The sequence below is a fragment of the Choloepus didactylus genome, chromosome 3 (genome assembly GCF_015220235.1).
Source record: "Choloepus didactylus isolate mChoDid1 chromosome 3, mChoDid1.pri, whole genome shotgun sequence".
NCBI classification, from domain to species: domain Eukaryota; kingdom Metazoa; phylum Chordata; class Mammalia; order Pilosa; family Megalonychidae; genus Choloepus; species Choloepus didactylus.
The window spans coordinates 92,553,206-92,574,745 of NC_051309.1; the positions used below are offsets into that span (position 1 = coordinate 92,553,206).

At 31.7% G+C, this 21,540-nt stretch overlaps 1 protein-coding gene across 18 annotated transcripts in view; it reads right to left on the minus strand.

Annotated features, from left to right (window-relative positions):
* The window catches only part of MAPK10 (mitogen-activated protein kinase 10), a 719,417-nt gene that overhangs the window by 52,466 nt on the left and 645,411 nt on the right, over positions 1–21,540 (minus strand). For 13 of the 18 annotated variants that reach the window (XM_037830188.1, XM_037830184.1, XM_037830182.1 and 10 more), the window contains 3 exons: positions 7,607–7,789; positions 6,450–6,479; positions 4,227–4,351 (listed from right to left, as the gene is read on the minus strand). In XM_037830188.1, the coding sequence (XP_037686116.1) occupies positions 4,227–4,351; positions 6,450–6,479; positions 7,607–7,789 (338 nt within the window). Of the gene's footprint in view, positions 1–4,226; positions 4,352–6,449; positions 6,480–7,606; positions 7,790–18,623; positions 18,696–21,540 lie in introns of all 18 variants that reach the window. The other 5 variants (XM_037830195.1, XM_037830193.1, XM_037830194.1 and 2 more) reach the window with 3 other exon arrangements.

Genomic DNA, 21,540 nt, shown 5'->3' on the forward strand with positions numbered 1-21,540 from the left:
AGCTCCCTAACCACTCAGACACACACCCTACATTCAGGGCGGACAGCACCAACTACACACACAAAACTGGTGCACCAATTGGACCCCACAAGACTCAGACCCCCACACACCACAAAGACAAAGTTGGGGAGAACTGGCTTGAGAGGAGTAGGTGGCTCGCAGATGCCACCTGCTGGTTAGTTAGAGAAAGTGTATGCCACCAAGCTGTAGATTGGACAAATCAGAGTGAAGTCTTTGAATTAGCATACATATCCTAAAAGAACCCTATCAAGTTAAGCAAATGCCAGGAGGCCAAAAACAACAGAAAATTTTAAAGCATATGAAAAAACCAGACGATATGGGTAACCCAAACCCAAACACCCAAATCAAAAGATCAGAGGTGACGCGGTACTTGGAGCAATTAATCAAAGAACTGAAGACAAACAATGAGACCATGGCACAGGATATAAAGAACATGAAGAAGAGCATGACATAGGGCATAAAAGACATGAAGAAGAGCCTAGAAGAGCATAAAGAAGAAATTGCAAGAGTAAATTAAAAAAATAGATGATCTTATGGAAATAAAAAAAACTGTCGACCAAATTAAAAAGATTCTGGATACTCACAGTACAAGACTAGAGGAAGCTGAACAATGAATCAGTGACCTGGAGTATGACAAAATAGAAAATGAAAGAACAAAAGAAAGAATGGGGAAAAAAATCGAAAAAATCAAAACGGACGTCAGGGATATGATAGATAAAATAAAACGTCCAAATATAAGACTCATTGTTGTCCCAGAAGGGGAAGAGAAATGTAAAGGTCTAGAAAGACTACTCAAAGAAATTGCTGGGGAAAATTTCCCAAACCTTCTACACAACATAAATACACAAAGCATAAATGCCCAGCAAACTCCAAAGAGAATAAATCCAAATAAACCCACTCCAAGACATATTCTGATCAGACTGTCAAATACTGAAGAGAAGGAGCAAGTTCTGAAAGCAGCAAGAGAAAAGCAATTCACCACATACAAAGGAAAAAACATAAGACTAAGTAGTGACTACTCAGCAGCCACCGTGGAGGCAAGAAGGCAGTGGCATGACATATTTAAAATTCTGAGAGAGAAAAATTGCCAACCAAGAACTCTTTATCCAGCAAAGTTCTTCAAATTTGAGGGAGAGCTTAAATATTTCACAGACAAACAAATGCTAAGAGATTTTGCTAATAAAAGACCTGCTCTGCTTGAGATACTAAAGGGAGCCCTACCGACAGAGAAACGAAGAAAGGAGAGACAGACATAGAGAAAGATTCTGTAATATTAGATGAAGATGCATTTTTTAAGCCATATAGTGATGACTGAATATAAGTTTGGCTTTATTATCATCATAGTCATCATAAGACACAACCCTACATTAAATTATTTTTAATTCCATATTTCAGAGAGGAATAAACAGACATTGCAGAATGGTGACATTCTGAAGGAGAAAACATACTTGGTTCCACATCCTATTCCATGCTACCATTTCTTTCACTCTATTTCAAATGGATAACTCATATTTATAGCATGGCATTCTTTCTGAAACACTGGAAGTCAGAAGATGAAGATATTTGCCTCACTTTTCTGACTTGCTGATTATAAATGTGGTCATCTCACTTAACTTGTAAGATGACTCTTAGTTTCCTAATTGATAAAACAGAAATTACACTAAAAATAATTAAAAACTATTAAATTTAAATCTGAAAATATAGACTTCTTTTGAAAATCCAAAGGAATACTCTTATACTTTTTGAGACCATTGAAAAATGTGTATTCTCAATTATGTTTTTTTGGTTGGTGTAGATTAGATGCCACTGTCTGGAGATAGGAATGAGATATATAGAGCAAAGGCATATGGGGAGCAGTGTTGGTGAAAATGTCTATTTATATATGGAGAGACATTGGTCATGGTAGTCATTGAACCATTAAATTTAACTGGCAATTATTAACTTCTATTTCATACATTGAAAGAAAAGAACCTTAATTGTGGACCCAAGATTTGCTATTTATTGCATAGTTAATGGAAAATACTGAATCATTTTAGCCTCTGAGTTCAGATAGAGGGTTTGGCAAAAAAAAAAAAAAAAAGAAAAAGAAAACATCTGCTTAGTCTCTAATCCCTAAGCTTGTGTAGTTTACAGTGAGAATTCCTATAAATAAAACAAAATTATCTCAATGCATTTAGTTTCTTGGTTCAGATAAAAATAATTTGCATAGCAAGGGTTATGTCGTAGGCATGTTTGTAAATATACAAAGGAAGAAGAAGGGGATGTATTGATCTGTATTCAGATTTATTCTGCAACCTATGTATGGTGAGAATAGTGCAACAATATCCTCATCTGTAAAATTTATAACACAGCCACTATTTTGTGATCTCAAATAAGATGACTATAAATATCTGAAAATTAAATACTATTCCAAAACTTTAAAAAAAATAATAGAGGGGCATATAGGGAAAACTATACCAATGCAAACTAATCACAGTTAGTAGTATTTTAACGTTCTTTCATCAACAGTAACAAATGTATTATACCAATACTATGAGTCAGCAATGGAGGGGGGGTAGTTAGGGGTATGGGAGGATTTGAGTTTCCTTTTTTTGGTCTGTATTTCTTTTCTGGAGTAATGAAAATGTTCTAAAAATTGAAAAAAAAATAATTGTGGTGACGGATGCACAGCTGTATGATGGTACTGGGGGCAACTGATTGTTTGATTGTACACTTTGGATCTTTGGGTAATTGTATGGTATGTGAACAATCTCAAAAAATAAACAATTTTTAAATTAAAAAAAAATTACTGAGAACATCTTAAAGAGAGGGAAAAGAATTTTGAAGGTAGTCTATATTTTACTTCTAAGAACATATATTAGTTTTAAGAAAATTAAAATTAAATTGGGAAAATTTAATTTGGAGAATTTTATTTTTTAAGAATCAAATCAAGTAACTAAAAATTAAGTCGAAGCAAGTTGAAATTTCAACATAATTGTAAAATTGTTTAAGAGAGCAGATCTTAAGAAAATGTCATGAAGGACAAGTTGTACCTCAGTTCCCATACTTCAGATTCATTTATCACTAAAGTGTTCTCTCTGACATTTTCAAATGCTTTAGGATCTGGTTGCAATATGAAAAGTCGCTTATTGAATATCATGTCTAAAAAGTTTAATTTGACCTCCTACCATCACTCAGTTTTAACTTCTCTAGTGAAGAATGAAAGGAAGCGAAATTATTTAAGTGTGAATCCAGCATCTCCGACATGGACAAAGTACACAATAAAGCAGAAGAAAGGAAGCTGAAACAGACTAAAGTATCCTTGAACATGAAGTAGCCTAGGTCATAGAAAAGGGTACAAGAAAATAAATTATTGTGAAGGTGTTATATAAAAGAAAGAAAATGAGATAATTCAGCACAGGTATCCTAGTATTTGAAAAAATTCTAAGAATTTATCAGAGTAATATTGCAGATACATTTAAAGCAGTACCAAAAGGAACTTCCTATCAGGAGGCCTATAGAACACACATGGGCAACAACACTCCAGTCCTAGCTCCACACAGAGAAAACAGAGGTAGAGATAGAAGAAAGATGTGAGAGATGATGTTAAAGGTTTGAAAATCAGTTTAAAGAAAGAAGATCCTTAAACTGTGTCTAGATTTAAAACAAGAAATACACCTTATGGTGATAGTCAATTTAGAATCAACCTGAAATAATGTCCTTATTGGAATACCCAATTTTTCTTGTCTAGTTCATGCAAGTCACCAGTGACCTGATAAAAGCTCAATAATTGAAATGTTCTTAAGTACCACACTTTACTAATGGCAGGTATTTTATCAAGGGCATAAGGAAATTTATAATAATTTTATAATAATTTAGAATGATTTTTTCTTCCATGAAGTTTGCATTAGAAGAGACTGATGCTTAAATATAGAGGAGGAAACACTAGTGTTAACAATTTAATGAAAACAAATAGAAGTGTTCATGGACTTCTGAGATTCGTTGGACTAAATCACTCCTTTTCATAAGAAATCTTGAAAAAGAAATGCATTTAAAACATAAGTAGAAGAAAATAACATTTAGAGGAGCAGGTAATAGCAGTGACTTAGGAATTTTATGAAAGTCCTTTCTACATTCTTTTGGGTTCTAATTCCCTTTAGGTTTTCACCACTGAGCACCCAGTAGCCATAATTTGTGAAAGAAAGTGAAAGAAGCCTGTGCCTTACCGCTTCCACTTCTGCAGGGTCATACCAGACATTGATATATGGATGCTGTAAGGCGTCGTCCACTGATATCCTTTTTGCTGGGTCAATCACTAGCATCTTTGACAATAAGTCCCTAGCTTGGCTGGCTGAAACAGTGAATGAAAAAAATAATTAGCAGAATTTTGCTTTTGGCAAGGAATTTTGTTGGAGGGAGAGAAAACTAAGGAAACCATCAAATAGCACTTTCCTCCAAAATACCAGGTGAAATTCTTGATGTGCTGGAGAAGGAACTGATTTCACACTTTTATTGTGTGCCCTAAGCCCAAGACTTCACTTAGGGCTCCTTAGCTGTTAAAATGGTACGAGTACACAAGTGTAGTTATTTTCCCATTCTCCTATGTAAAATTCATCAACCAGAAAGTATGTATCAGCAGTGAACTCTGCTTAGGTAACCTGTACAAAAATAGGATAAACATAGGATAAAAAGCACAAGAAATGCATGATGCTCAGCAGATGCATAGATGTGAGCTTGGAAGTTAATCAACTTCTCTGTTTCTGTGTTCTCATGCATACAATGGAATTAACAGAATTTGAGCATTCATATTACTTTAGAGATCATGTAGAACAAATTCCATATATACATAAGAAAAATAAAGTCTGAAGAGCGGATGTGAGGGGAATAATGTATTTGGCAGCTAGATTCCATTTTAACACCTCTGTAATCATTAGACACTTTTCAACCAATAGAATTTTAGATTTGATGAAATAAGGTAACTAGTGAATGAGTCCAGTCCAATGCTATAACAGCAACTAATAGAAAACTCTCTATATGCACATGGGATCATGATTAATTTTATGGTTGTTAGTAATAATGGTTATAAAATTATATGGTGATAACCAGTTAGTGTATTTAATTTAATATTACTAAAAGTTATTCATTGATTCTAATCTCTAAAAATAATATAAAACTTTACACAAAACACAGTTTTAACAGTGAAATAAGAAATATCTTAAACCAAATTAGTTCGAAAGTTTGATGATGAAACATTAAATTTGTAGCAGATACATGGTAAAACTTCATCTAAAAGAGAATAAAACCTAAACTGATTTTCTTAAATTAGGAAAAAAGTTAATGTGTTTGAATTCATGGATATATACTAATGTTTTATTTTACTGATTCTTAGATTATTAAGGTCATATGTGTTAATTATAGCAAATTGAAAATTACATAAAATATAAAAATCAGGGAAAACAAGCCATTCCCATCATCTAGAGACAGTAACTGTTTTTACTGGTGTATTCTCTTCTGGTCTTTTTAAAGTATCTTCACATATATTTAATCATACTACAGTTAAAATGTAGCAATCTGTATTTTTCATGTCCTATGATATAAAAATTTTGTTGTTACATTTAAATAAATACACTTTTTAATGTTCTATACTAATTATGAAAAAATCACTAGTTAAATCAGAGTGGAAGACATTTTATTTCCATTAATAATTCTTCTGGGGAACTCAATACCTCTCCCATTCAGACATTCTGCTCTTAGGGAGGGCAGGTGTAGGAGTGGGCTCCTCATCAATAGAAGCATGAATTCTACCAGTACCAAAACATCTCATTAAGAAACAATGATTGATTCCATTTGTAGGGAACAAAATGGGGAAGAAGAAAAAATTCCAATGCCTTAACTTTCATTCCTTCATTTGCAACAAATATGTTATTCTCTTTTCCAATTATAGTAGAACAAATCCTTCTGTTTGATTATTTGTATAACTTGTTATAATTTGCCAATTTTACATTAAATTTATAATTAAATAATCAAAAATATGTACACTAGTTGGTAATTTGCAAAACATAATTGTGGAGGTATGAATTAAAAAGTCAAAAAAAAAAAAACTCAAAGTCAAACTTGGAATTTTTCTAAAAGCACTGTCATTATCATCAAACAATTTAATCAGGGCTTTGTTGTCTCCCTATTGTTACACTACAAGCACCTTCCTAAGAAGGGATTTTGCCTGATATGTCAATTAGCATCATAAAGACATAAATTCTTTCAGAGCTCTACTTGGAATATTAGCTCTTCTTCAAACTGCTTATAGGCAATATTGATCCTAAAAGCAGTATATTTAGTGATAATTTAGTCCCTTCCCATTCAGAGAGTTTGTAGAGGCAGCTGAAGAAGAAATCTGACTGCAGATAAAAGTGTCAAGAACACAGACACAAAGCTGCACATTTAAGACCCACCTGATGAAAGTTTGAAGACATGATAAGATCCTGGAAAATAATAGCACCACATTTTAGTTTGTCTGTCTCAAATTTATCTTAGCTATTTTTCTGTAAATTAAATCTGTACCTAATGAATTGCCCACTGAACATTTGAAGTAAAATTTCAAGTTTGTGCCCTGACTTTTTCTTTTTTGATTATTACATATAGGTACTCTTTAAATATTATTATTTTATATATAGCTGAGCATACACTATATGCTAGGCACTGTTATCTTCCTAACAACCTTACAAGGTAGACACTGTCTACTTATATTTGCTAAAAGAGCTTTTAACATTTGTTAAAAGTGCTTGTAGAGGCAGCTGAAGGAAGAAATCTAGCTGTGCAAACATGAATGTCAAGAACATGACACAATGCTGCACATTTAAAACTGCAGAAAGAATATGTAACTTCTCCAGGGTCACAAAGATTATAAGAGACAGAAGTAGGATTTGAACCTAGGCAGGGGGCAAAAGAAAATCAGATATGTTGAAAAAACAGATTCTCAAGTGTGTCCTAAATTATAATAAGGCCTAGAATATTATTATTTAAATTACACTTTTTGTGCATTGCCAAATTATTCTTTGTCTCTATCCCTATGACTGAGAGGCATTATTATTCCAGTTTTGGATAGAGAAACTTAAATTTGTTACCCAAGTTCATTACTGCAGATATAGTAGTAGATAGAACTCCTTATTAATTTTAATTTTTTATATTGAATATAAAAATGCATGGATGAAATCTCATTTACCACTCTAAAATAAAAAGATGGTGGCTAAGCATTCCATAGACTACAAATAAAAGAAAATGCAGACAACTGAATCTCCAACATTTTACAATTAAAATTCATGTTGAAAAAATTTTCCAGGTAATAAAAAGGATTGGAACAATGATACATGGATCTTACAAGGTTATACTACAAAATAATTAAAAGATTCTAAATAAGTCCCATGAATTAACCCATACCACTGGCATGCACTTTAGTTCTATCCTTCCGTCTGAATGTATCCAATTCTGAAGTCCTTGACCACTACCCTTTGTAAGAAAGACCTTAAGAAATAGCTCAAGTTAAGGCAAAGTCTCTATACTGTTTTCTTATTTAGCCCATCACGCACACAGTTGTTCCCAAAAGGCATACCTTTGAGTTTATTGTGCTCGGAGTCTGCTGGGAAGAGGGAATCTGGAAAGAGCTTGGGGAAGGTAAGTCCGGCATACTTGGGCCGATTCTCAACATAGTTCCTCACTGTGGGTTGCAATTTCTTCATGAACTCTGGACATGGTGTTCCTAATTGCTCAATTACCTTGTTCCATTGGTCAATATCTGAGAAATGAATAGTTAAGGGAAAAAAGAAGTGCAGACCACTAGCTCTTGTCTTTCACTAGCCAGGATCTTACTCCTCAGATCCTGAGTTGTCATCAACACAAATGGAGTTTTAATAAGCAAGAAAAATATAAAACCACAATTGTCAGGCAATAAATGCTCTTGGGATTTTAAATTCTCTTTTAGAACATACTCATTTTGGGGAAACTACCATTATTTAGCAAAATAGGATATTATGAAATACTCTTTGGGATGCAAACATTTAAAAGTATTCAAATAACAGTATTCAAGTAAGAAGAATTTCTCATATTAGATAAACTTCTAAATAACCATGCGATTTTGAAGAGAAAAAATATAATAATGACACATTCATGACATTTTTATCATGAAAATAGCTCAATTATTTGTCTTTTTAAAGTAAGTACACAAATATTTTAAACATCAATTTATATTTTTCTAAAATTACCTTTAAGAGTATTTCCTTCTTTTCTCTAATAAGAAATTTCATCATCTTCTAATAAATTTTCTATTCATATGCATTACACATGGGATCAATATAATTTTGACAATAAAATTACTCATTAATTCTTCACCAGAGACTCTCAAAAAATCACATTTATCAAACAAAGTAATTATAATTTCACATCTGTTGCTCTTCTGATAGTAGAGCCCTGCATCCCTGAATTCTGTTTTCAAAGAGATATGATGGAGAACATAAGGATGTGCAATCTAAGACAATGGATTGCCATCCAAGTACATGTATTTCAGAAAGTACATTAACATGGGAAATTCTATGGGAAAATACTAGCTTTCTATGAAAATTAGTACCCTCAAAAATTGAAGTTAGCTCTTTTGACAGACATACCAACTGATCGAGATTCTCCTTTTCATCCACATTAATGTTTGATAAATCAGAATCTTGAGAATGATAAACACCACCCAAGAAAATTCTGAAGAACCAAGTGGAAGAAGTTGATTTCAAACAGATTTCCTTGCCATGTGTCAGCAAATGATGGAATTCTTGAAAATTCTTCTTAAATCCAATACCATGAGCAGTGTTCCCTCTTCCATTATTTATTTTTCTACAGCTAGTTTTAAGTTAATTAATTCACTACATACTAATATAATTTGTGACAATTCAAGGACTCTACCATAATATTACTCAGTTGAGGTTTGTGAAGTCTTTATTCCTAGCTATTCAAGAAAGTTGGACTGAAAAAGATTGGCTGTCCTGAAAAAAGACCAAGTAAACTCTATTCAACAAAAATAATTATATAATGCAAACCAGGTATATAGGAGATCAAACAAAGCTAAATTCAAGTTAATTTGCAAATTCTCTTCTACCTTCCTTATACTCTGGTTGAATGAAACAAATTAGTATAGATCCTTTCAGTTATTGGGATGAAAACGATGTATGACTATGGACTGTAAAGAAGTGAAGTGAGAGTGGGAAAAACTGAAGAATAGTCTTTTACAAAAGTGCGGCAATAATTAAACAAGAACACGTTTCAATAAAATTTCATCCAAGTTACTCTGTGCATGAGAATGTGGTAACAAGTCAGAATATTCAAAATAAAGAAACTAAAAATTAAATTGTATAAGGTTAAAGTGAAAAATTACTTTTAAACAAAAACTGTTAGTACTATGATTATAGGTAAATTACAATTACTGAGATATTGAAATAGAAAAACATTAGTGTAAATAATGTAAATAAATTAGTGTAAATAAAATCAAGCACTCATAATAAATTCTGAAAAGAGGCTTATTCTTTAATATCGTTAGATTATCCTTCCCTAGCAAGCCTTCATTTAATTATTTGTCAAACTGCCCCAAAATCCTAAAGGCATTTGATGTTAAGCTAAAAAGAGAAGCAAAAAACTAACCAGATTTTCTGTAAAGAAGTAATTTAGCAATACTGGGGTGGGGGTGGGAGAACCTCCCAACATATCTTTATATTCTAGTTACATTTATCTAGAGTTTAAAAGTTATTCAGTAAAGATTTGTTTTTAAAGTAGCATTCCCAAAACAGTTCCATGGCATTTCTTTGGTAAGGGTTAAGGAGAATCAAGCATTCTGTAGTTTGTTACTTAAGAACAATTAAAATGTTACTTTGTTCAAATTATAATTTGAGTCTATAGAATTACTCAGTGTACTTTCCTACCTAAAATAGTTTCTTAGTTGAAATTCTGCTAGGGTCCTTGATGTAAAGGTTTACAAAAAAGGGTCTTTATTATTATCAATGAAGTCATTGAATGCTTATACCACAGAAGTACAGTAAAGACATGTTTAAAAGTTTGTGCCTTTATTTTAACAAATCCATTTCAAGTTCTTTCTTCCCATCCTATATACACTAATTAGATAGTCATTTAAATATAAGTGCTTGTTTTCCAGATATTCATAGGATCATAACATTAATAACTATGTCCAACTATTTTAGTTAACCACAGGGTATTTCTTTATAATCATAACTAACCTAATATAAGCCAAGATTGAAAGTTTTATCTCCTGGCTCCAGGTACATTGGCTGTTACAAGCATTCCAGCAAGAAAAAGAACAAATTTGGAATTGATGTGATAGAAAATTACTTTGACCACAAAATCGATTATATGTTTTGTCACAGGGAACTCCCTTAAAGAAAGTCTCTGAAACTGCTTCCCTATTCTGTCAACTCAAGAGAATCACATAAAACAATTTTATTAATTTTACAGAAAGAAAATAAGGGGATACACTTTTGAAAAGGAAAATGAAAAGAATCATCAGATTTTCACAATGATTAAATTTTTAAAAAGACATAAAATATTAAGCATATATTTATTATATGTTAAATGTTAATATGATAAACATATTTTTAAAGAATGGCCAAAATTATTTTTGTAAAAGTGTGTATTTACCTTAGAACACCCTAAGTCATAATTTTTATATTATATAGTAGAGTAAGGATTTGACTATTTACAGATACAGAACTGGGAAGTTAGCAAAATGCAATATGTATTTGTTTCTATGTATTTGATTTCCTGTTTCAGAAATTATCACCATTAGCATAAATTATAAAAGATTTTTAGTAAAAATGGAAAAATGTCATTTAATTGAAGTTTTTAGAAGTCAATTTCCTCATCTAATTTTAAATCCACTACATAAATAATAGTCATATTGCAAAAATTTGTTTTATAAGTATAGTAGAATACAATGACAAGACATGATAATGTGCAATTATGATTAAATGTTCCTAAGGTCTTCAATAAACAGTATTGTAATAGAAGAATAAAACAAAGTAAATACAAGGAGTAAAAATGAGTAACTGGAATCATAAGATTGAAAATTATCACAGTTAGTTTGTCAATTAGCCAAGAACTTACTTATTAAGCACTCCTATTAATTTAGCTGCCTTGGTTGGGAAACTTTCTAAAATACATCACATACTGCCTTGAACATAATGCACACAAAAAAAATCTTATCTTTGTGTGCATTACCTGGGTATTTCCGGGTCATAATTATGAACATAATTTATACTATGCGAATTTTAAGCCTTCAGAAGCTGCTAAGTGAGATCATAAGGAGTTAATGACCTCATTCTACTATGCCCTTTAAATTACCATTTTTTGTTTTTTCATCTATCATCAATTACTTTTTATTATGAATATCATTTCTAGAGTTGACAACCTCATGTTTTGTGACTTGCATTCTGCTCTGCTCTCGGCCTTATATTCAACCTTTAGTGCTAAAAATTTCTGACATCTACTTGCAAACTAAAGAACATCGTTTACCACCAAATTCTTAACTATGTTCCTGAAATAATATTGCCTTATAGAAATGTCTGTATAGAATAGCTCCAGAAGAGGCCATTTTATCTTGCAAGTCACCAACTGCCTAGGCTCTGTGTTAAGGATGATAGTGTGGCTTCACCTTAGCCCTGTGGGGAAGAATGCTGTGCTCAATTAGTGATGTCTGCCATGGGTGTAGATAAGGATGTAGAGACACGACTGCCATGTTATTTCCATCCATGCTTAGGTATCATGATATAAAACTGTGGTTCTCAAACTTGAATATTCATAACATAGAGAACTTACAAAAAAACAGATCCACTTTGCCTCCCCTCTGCCATGTAATCTCCAAGACTCTGAGTCCTTTGGTCTTGTGTAGGGGCAAACTGGTAACATTTAAAAAAAATTACCAATGGTAATTTTAATCCAGATGGTCCCTGGATTACGTTTTGAGAAATACTGATGTTGAATATACTAAGAATCTTGTGATTCACTAAATCCAAATTCAAGAATAAATTACTAGTATGTTTTAGTTTTATGACATGTCAGAAGAGTTTTAAATTCACAGAAGGATTATTCCATACTTGTCCACTGTGGAAAATTTAGGCATCATTGACCCAGGAATACTTCAGGGAAAGGACAATCTCAATCTTTCTCTCTTTACCCCATGTTGCTTTCCTGAAAAGACCATGGGAAATTGTAGTAAGTGGCTCATGTAAACTCCCATTAGAGAGAGCGGGATTGTGCCCAACATCAGCTGGGAAGAACTGAAATTATACATTGCTATCACCTACGGAGTACTGCTCATGGAAATTTCAAAAGTTATTCAATACAAAGTTCAAAATATTCAACCATTCATTCCACTGATTACTCTCTATTTCTCCATGATAAAATTTACCCTTTAGAAAAATCTTACATCTTAGTACAATTGTAAAGATGAAGAAAGAAGTATTTATGCACATGACAGAATTCTGGGTCCAGATTTTCATGGCTTTATTTTGAGTTGTTTTGTTCCTTTAAAACATTTTTTTTTTTTTTCAGTTAAAATGTTCTTTTTTCAAAAATACCCCTCAAATTCTGGTAACATGAAATATAAATAAGTAACTTGTTATACCATTGTTAACTAACATCTGTTTTCATTATAAATGAGCACAGGAAAAGAAAATATTATAAATCAAAACATCAGAAACTCAAAGCTGACAATTTGAGAAAAAAGAATATTTGTTTGCTGGCAGTAGATTGTTGGTGGAATACCAAGGGACATGCAATAACCAAAGGCTGATATTTGAAGCACCAGGTATATGGCTCTTAGTACACTCTATTCCTTCTTGTAGATCTATTTATTATCATAATCTATATTTACTTAAAATCAAAAATTGGAGAGATATTTCACATATAAGAAAATCCAATATACATTATATGTGTTGCAGTGGCAGAAGTTTCATTAACCTATTGAAAGTTAATCTCGAGGGCCTCTCATTTGTGCTGGGCCCTTACAAGATTCTGTACCTAATTTTGTATTTGTAATATTTATTCTTATTTGTAAAGAACATTCCTCTCCAAATTATACGATCTTCTTGCCTCAAAAATGCTTATCTGACTCTATCTTATATCATATTACTTTGAAACTAAGAAGAGGAATGGAGATAATTTGACATCTGCATTTTATAGCTGAAAAATAGTAAGAACCTCTTAAAATTGATAAGTAAAATTACTTTAAACAAAAGAGCTAATACAAACTCAGCCTCCCTTAACATAAATATAGAATCCTATTTAAGGCAAGTCATACTCTGTTTTGTTGGACCATATCTAGAAGGTTATATCCATTTCCAGATACAACATCATATAAAAGGGAAGCTGAGAAATGGCAAGTTAATATGAAGTCAAAGAAACATGCCACATGAGGCACTGAAGAAACTTTCATGTTTAAATTTTAAAAAGAAGGGTAGGCAATCCCAGCCCTCCATCCTAGTACCTCTGATTCCTTTTATCCTGTAGCTCTTCTAATCTTCTAATATACTGTGCTATTAATATTTTAATTGTTTCTCTCCCCATGGAAAAATGTAAATTTTATAACAATAAGGATCTTTGTCAGTTTTATGTACTGATGTATCTTTTTGAGACCAAAAAAGTGTCCATCACATAGTAGGTGCTTAATAAAAATTTACTGAATAAAGAATATCTATTTTATGTCCAGTCAGAGTTTTAGAAGGAGATAATGCAAAGAACTGGGGAAAAGTAATATTCGAACAAATAAAAGTTTAGAAATTTAAGGATTTATAATAGATTGGAATCTAGGACACACAATGAATCTCAAGGAGGATAAATAAAAAGAAATCTACACCTAGTCACATGGTAGAGAAATGATAGACAACCAAAGACCAAGAAAAAAATCATAAATGAAGGTAGAGAAAAGGGACAGACCATCTCTAGAGATTAATGTTACACTAACAGCTGATTATTCACCAGCAATATTGGGAACAAAAAGCCAGTAGAATATCATCAAAATGCTGGAAGAAAAAACAATTGTCAATCTAAAATTCTATTGTGAACTAAATTCTCTTTCAAGAAAGGGGACCACACAAAAAAGAGTTTTATCAGTAAAGACTCCTACTAAAGGAACTTCTAAACTACTACATGTACTTCATGTAGGAAGAAAATAATCTCAAAAGTAAGAGCCAAATTTCAAGACGTAGTTGTAAGCCAAGGAAACGGTAATCACAGGGATAAATCTAAACAAACTCTACTCGTTTGCAATAAAAATTATAATAATGCCTAATATATGAGGCTAACAAATGAGAACTGAAATACTAGACATCAGTAGCATATTTAAGTTAGGATAGCAGAGATTTAAATTAATATATGCTAAGATCCTTGCATGTTCAGGAGAAGGTTAAAAAATTGCCTCAACTAAAATATGAATTTTCCACAAATTTAACTATAGATTCACTACAATTCCAATTAAAAAATAAAAGAACAATAGGAGTCATTTTGCAGAGGTTAAGGGGGTAATTCTAAAATGACTATGGAAGAGCATTATGCATTAATAACCAAGACACCTCTGAAGACAAAAAGAGAAGGAAAAGGAAGGGTATTTACCTTACCTGACACATTTGTATCCATTAAGATAGGGTAGCAGTGATGTAAATGTAGACAAATAGAACAATGGAACACAATATAGAGCCCAGAAGGCAATCCCACCCAACACGAGGAAATTTATGACAGAGAGAACATTACAGATCAATGAAGAAAGGAGAAACTGGTCCATAAATAGAGCTGGAAAAAAAATGAAATTGGATCTCTTTTTCACGTGACATGCAAAAATCAATAACAAGTGAACTAAAGGCTTAAAATGAAAAGCTTAAACTTTCAAGCATTCAGAGTAAAATTACAGGATAATATAGAGGCATCAAAGGATTTTTTAAATAAGACATAAAAATACAAAAGTCATTTTAAGGAAAGACTGACAAATTCCCAAATCACTATAGAATAAAATGGGAAAATAATCCAGATACGGGGAGAAGATATTTGCAACACATAAATCTGAGAAAGATGGTACCGGATTATATAAAGAATTCCTACTAAACCATAGGAAAATGCAAACAAATATCACAATTTTTAAAAATGTGTTTTAAAAAAGGACAACAGGTATTTCACCACGGGGAAAACACTAATGGTCCACACACATATGAAAAGCTGCTCAGTTTCCACGTAGTCAAGAAAAAGTAACTAAAGTCTCTATCAGACAGTATTTTATATCCAAGAAGTTGGTAAAAACACACACACACACACACACAGAAAAAAAAACACAACCCTCTAAATCTGATAATACCAAGGATTGGTGAGGATGTGTAGCAGACAGCTGCAAATATAAACTGCCACTTTAGATAAATATTTGATATTAGATATTAAAGTTAAAAATGTGCCCAATCACAACCCCAGGCTTTTATCTTAAAGAAAACCTTGCACATATGCTCCAAGCAAAACAAACCCAAACTAGAATTATTAAATTTACTTACAGGAGAATGGATTCATTGAACAACACTCATAGAGTAGAATACTATACAGCAATAAAAATGAATGTACTATTTCCAGTGCATCGACATAGATAAATCTTAAAACTACAATGCTTAAAAACATCGCAAGAAAGTAACAATAATAGAATATGTAAAACAGATAAAACTAAACAATATGTTGCTTAGGGATAAATAAGCATGTAGTAAAAACATAAGTAAAGCCAAAGAAATAGTAAAAATAAATATTTAGGACTATAATTGTCTTTGTAGAGAGAAGGATGTGGGTGATGAGGAGCATACTATACAAGAAAAGTTCAAAGTTATTGATAATATTCTATTTTTTAAGCTGAGTAGCAGTAATTGTATGTTCATTTATCATTCTTTCTCAAAAGCTAGGTAATATAAGCTCATTTTTATAATATAAAATATTTTATCATTTTTAAAGTAAAAATACCAGCTAGGGTGGAATTCATTGGAAAAACTCCATTACCTCAACAGATTTTGACTTTTTCTGTAAAGAATTAAAAATATTTGATTAAAATAAATTTCCATTAATATATATTTAAAATACATCCACTTAATAAAGTAGCATATAAATACATGAAATTTTAAGAACTTTTGACTATATAAATTTCTCAATGCTAAAAATAATGTTAAATTTCTTTAGGCATAAAAGATAAAGGGTATAAAACCTTATGAATATTTTATGTTTTGCTGTTGAGTTAGTTTATATATTAAGAATAGATGCATAGTTCATATCACAAGAACTTTTAGAAACCATGTATTTTGTTAATGTCTTCATATAAACTCAAATGTATTGATTAAAAGTAATATATCTCCTTATGATGCATTGTATAGATAAATATTATTCATATTGTATATTTCCACATCCATTTAAAGGCTCTATTTGACTAACACATTTAGTTATAATTTTAGATAAATTATATCTAATAACGGGGATCCTTTTTTTCTTAATTAATTTATCTCGCATTTTACGAGATTAACTTTGACAAATGATGTTCATGATCTTTTTGAAAACAATTGATTTAAAACTTTAACCAACATGTTTGCAATCAGTAAAAGACCATAGCCTATACTCAAAGAACTCACAGGAAGCTGTGGTTGTGCAAGACACACTTTAGAAAATAATTCCCACTTTCCCTCCAAGAAATGTGTATATATATATATATATGTGGATATATATATATATCCACCATAAGAGCACCAAAAATAATTTAATATCAAACTATCAAGCTCAGGCATTGAAAGGGCATCTAACATGATGCTGCAACATTAGTAGCAGCATTTTTGTAAGGGATCTTGATACCCAAGAAATGACTTCTTCTAAGGAATGTTCTAAGAAATATTAAACAGTATTTAATTATACTAAGTTGTGGATATCTACTTTGATTGTTTTTAAGAGAAAATGAAAACCAATCATTTTAACTTACAGGTGAAGTGGCAAATATTCATTCCAGTCATCAATTATTCAACTACATTGAACTTTTGGAAAAGCAAAGAGTATAAATTAATAGATAACCCTGCTTTCACCCCACTGCCTAAAACATTCCAAATTTAAAGGACCTTATTTCACATTCATGCCCTAAGGTCAAATACATCTTTATGACAATTCACTGGGAATAAAAGAAATCCTATTTTTTAGCAATCTGAAGCAATTTAGTTTTTATCAAGTCAGCATAGTTTTAAATAGCATTGACATGAAGCTGATAAATTTACAGACATTTAATAAAACATAAATGTAGAACACAGCAATAAAGACAAAAAGATTTTGAAAATATATCTTAGAAAAGACCAGAAAAAAGATTTTAGTAAGAATAGCCAGAAGTAAAAAGAGTTTAGCTTTATTTTTAACTGAATAAAAGAGTTTAGGTTTAGTTCTCTCATTCAGTAAAAATTAATCAAGTGCCTAATTCACTGTCTGTATTGGTACTTTTAATATCTACACACATATACATATGTGTTATAAAATCTATTAATCTTCATGTTTGCACATTGCATTATAGACCTTTAATAAGAATTGTAATATAGGTATTAGAAACTTAAAGAATAATGACTAATAATAAAGTTAGGATACAATATATTAGTAATTAGATTTAAGATTTACTTTAATTATACATTAAACCTTGTTATTTTAGGTTCAATTTTATTTTCAAATTATGATCATTTCAGCCAAGGTTTTATCTTTAGTATAATGAGGTAATAACATTTTCATAAGTGACTGAGTGTAGGGGGATATTTAACTAACTTAAGGAAATAAGTTATTTTTAAGCCTATGGTAGGACAAATTTCATACTACTTACTAAGTACACACTCTATGTTTCTATTTAATATTGCAGAACTTCTGGAATCTTTACTTGTTTGTTACCTAAGAAAGAATTACTTTTACTTATCCAAGTGATATAGATGAATTTCTACTGATATTTTATATAATCATCATCAATTAATGAGATTTTCATTACTGTACTTGTTAATAACATAAAGAAAAATGAAAGCAGAAAAATGGAGATACTAAAAAATGAGTGAAAAAATAATTTTAGAAGCTGATCAATTTTAAAATGAAATATGCATATCCTCTGAATATGTGTTACAATAAACTGATCACACTTGTGGGTAAAAATAAATCTGATTAAAGATTCCGTACCAAATGAGTATTTCTTATGTTACAAAGCATAAATCTTCAGTCTTAAAACTTAAGGATTTTGTCATTTTTAATGTAGTTATGATTATATTTTAATAAAACAGCCACAACAAAAAAACAATAAAGAGTATATCACTGTTATTAGTTTGGTAGGACTCAATTAGGGCAGACCTTTCAGTATCATGTTGACTCTCATTTTAGATAATGTATTATTCACCTGAGGTCTCTCTAGGAAATGCTCTCACTCCACTACGATGCCAGCTTTTAAGTATTTGCCATTGGATTCTCACAGAAACCCTCAAAGGGCAGTGAATTTATACCATCACCAGTATTGTATTTAAGGTCAGAGGGAATTGAGAACACCACCCATGCAGGCCACTGGCTGCTAGGAAGGATACGATCAGTGCCAGGAAACAGCACTGCACCTTTTATCATTTCTCCCATGATGCACCCTACTGACCACATGTCAACTGAAAACAAAAATGAAATGAAGATAAACAAGAACACAGGGATAGAACAACAGATAAATGAAAATACTCAGCTAACCATGCCATTGAGTATGGCTGACTTTTCACTGACTGGACGATTTGCCAGTCTCAGTATCATTAGTGTTTTAAAACAGTGAAATGGTGAGAACACAAGAATGTCAGGACCCTTTTTGCCACGGGACTGAAACAACAATGCTCCCCAATCCTATCTAATGTATGATAATATTACTTTGCAATTATAATGCAATGGTTGATTTAATTTCTGATTTAAGAGGTCTAATTTGCATTCATCTACTAGAATCCTACTGATTTGTTTTGTAAATTACTCTAGATTGTGTTAATATGGGAAACCATGCAAATCAGTTTCTTTTTTATTCTTTTGTAAATCATATTTGAAGAAAAAAGAAAAGCTTAGCTGCCAGCAACCACAAAAGAAAAGGCTTTCTTTATAAAACACATTTACTCTTATTTATAAATATGAATATGTTCCCAAAAGCGAATGCAAGTTCATGATTGAATGTTTTCGAATATGCTGGCTCAGTTTCATCGACTCCCCTCAAAGGAGCAAGTTTCCAAAGAAAAAGCCTTGTCTTATTCTTATGTGTTAATATGGGAACATATGGGAATATGTTAATATGGGAATATGTCTTATTCTTATAAACTTGATTGCTTTTTAATGATAAGAAACGCTGATTTTCAAAATGGGTTTGCTCAACATGAAATAAACAACCCGACTAAAGAGCTGACACTTCTGAGACTGTGAGTCAAAAGAAACCTGAAATTCAAGGTGAAACTACCACGGTCTCTTTGCTATTTCCAGTTATCATCCAGAACATAATATCAAGAAGCTGTGCGGAAGCTAGACAGGGAGGGACAAAATGGGGAAAAGCAAAGCAAGAAAATAAATCTCTCTCTTTAACTCATACCTGAATACTCAATTTTTTAACTGAAAAGTCAGAAAGAGAGATTGGTGCTTCTTATGGAGAAAAAACCTACAAGATTAAGGGATGTTGAGGGGGAGTAAATAGGGATAGGCATTAAAATAGCAGCACTATATAATTTTGCTCCACTTACAATTCAAATTACATCTTGTAATTTGGCAGTGACCTTAAAGAACTCCTCATGAAATTGTTTCCAATGTGAAAATCTCATCTGGGTTAAACCCACATATCCATTGTTTGATTTAACACCTCAACAGAGTGATCACTGCAAAGAAATGGTTACAGCTTTGAAGGTGATAAGCAAATCCAGAGAAGCAAATTTGTTTTGCTTCCATTTTAGGAAAGCAAGAGACATGCAAAAATATTAAGGAAAGATAGAGCAAACAGTTGTGCATCTCTTTGTTATTAATGCATTTATATTTTCAGATAATATCTGTCTCACAAGAAGATGGTGTTGTGAGAATCTTTGATTAGAGGAAAACAGAAAAAGATCTTGGAAAAAGTCTTTGCCTTTAAATTGCAAGTATTCTTATCATAAATCTGTCCACAGTGACCAGTCTGACTAAGTTGCTATTTACAGTGTCTATGTTTTGTAGATATTGTGGAAGAGATAGACAAAAATTGTACATGAAAAAAATGGAGAGTGTTAAAAACTCTATAAGCAATATTTTCTCTTGTTCTTTTTCTTCAAACATTTGAAGAAAAGATTGAAGAAAACGTCATTTCTACCATAAGCCCATGTGGATCTTGGACAATATCTATTTTCATTTCTTACTTTGTGCAAAACATGTCTTCTACAATATTCCTGGCAGATACTTGCCTTTTTCTGCTGGAGAATCAACTCTGCTGTGTAAAATTTCCAGTTGTGTAAACTTGACCAAGTTACTTAACCTTTTGAAACCTCAATTTCATCCTTTAAATTGTGGATGATAAATAGCATTTATCATGTAGAGTTTTTGAAAAGACACAAAGGGATTATTCCTGTTAAAGATCCTTTCATGTTGCCTGATACATAGGGAGTTATATATTATGTATTATCCAATGAGGGAAACTCACCACTCACTAGGCAATTCATTTCACTGCCGAGTCACTTAGAAAGGCATTCCACATTTTGAATCACAGTTGACTCTGGAACTTCCCTCTATTATCTAACAGGAATTACCCTGTATCCTCATCCATAACCCTTAAAATATATGAATAAAACCTGCAGCCTCTTACTACTCCTCTCTTAAAACTAGCAAGTTTATACCTTTCAGATAAAAATCTATTGATTCTTCTCTCTCCCTCACATATAGGATCTCCCCATACTTTTTGTGGCTTTGCTGGATACAAATTTTCCAAAGAAAAAAAGGGAACATTTTTGGAAATTCATCTTCATATGAGAACCCAAAATAGGTTTCATAGACCACAAGGCCTTTGCTTCAAAATAATGCAGAAATATAAACTCTAGATCTGAACGTTTGATATATGCCTTGAATTTCATTTTCTTTATTATAATATATCTTTTTGGGTGATAATGCCCTGGAAACCTTTGCAATTCCCGTTTAACTTAACGCACTATTCATTATTCCTAAAGACTGTCCTGGTGCTTTTGCCAACTAAGTGCCAAACCTGTACCTGGAAATATAAGCTCTGTTATTATGAATTATCAAAGTGGAATATAAGCACATGATTTTATATGGATTTTTACATACTTAAAGGCAGGGTTATTTCTCAAGAGAAAGCCTTCCCTCCCAAAGCAGAAAATAGGTAATAAAAGAAGTGGATTCTAAATCTTGCTGAGGCAAAGAGGCAGTGGTGCAGACATATATATATATTTGTATATTATATGTATATATATAATTTGATTATCAGGAGAAAACAAGATTATCAGATTTTATTATGGA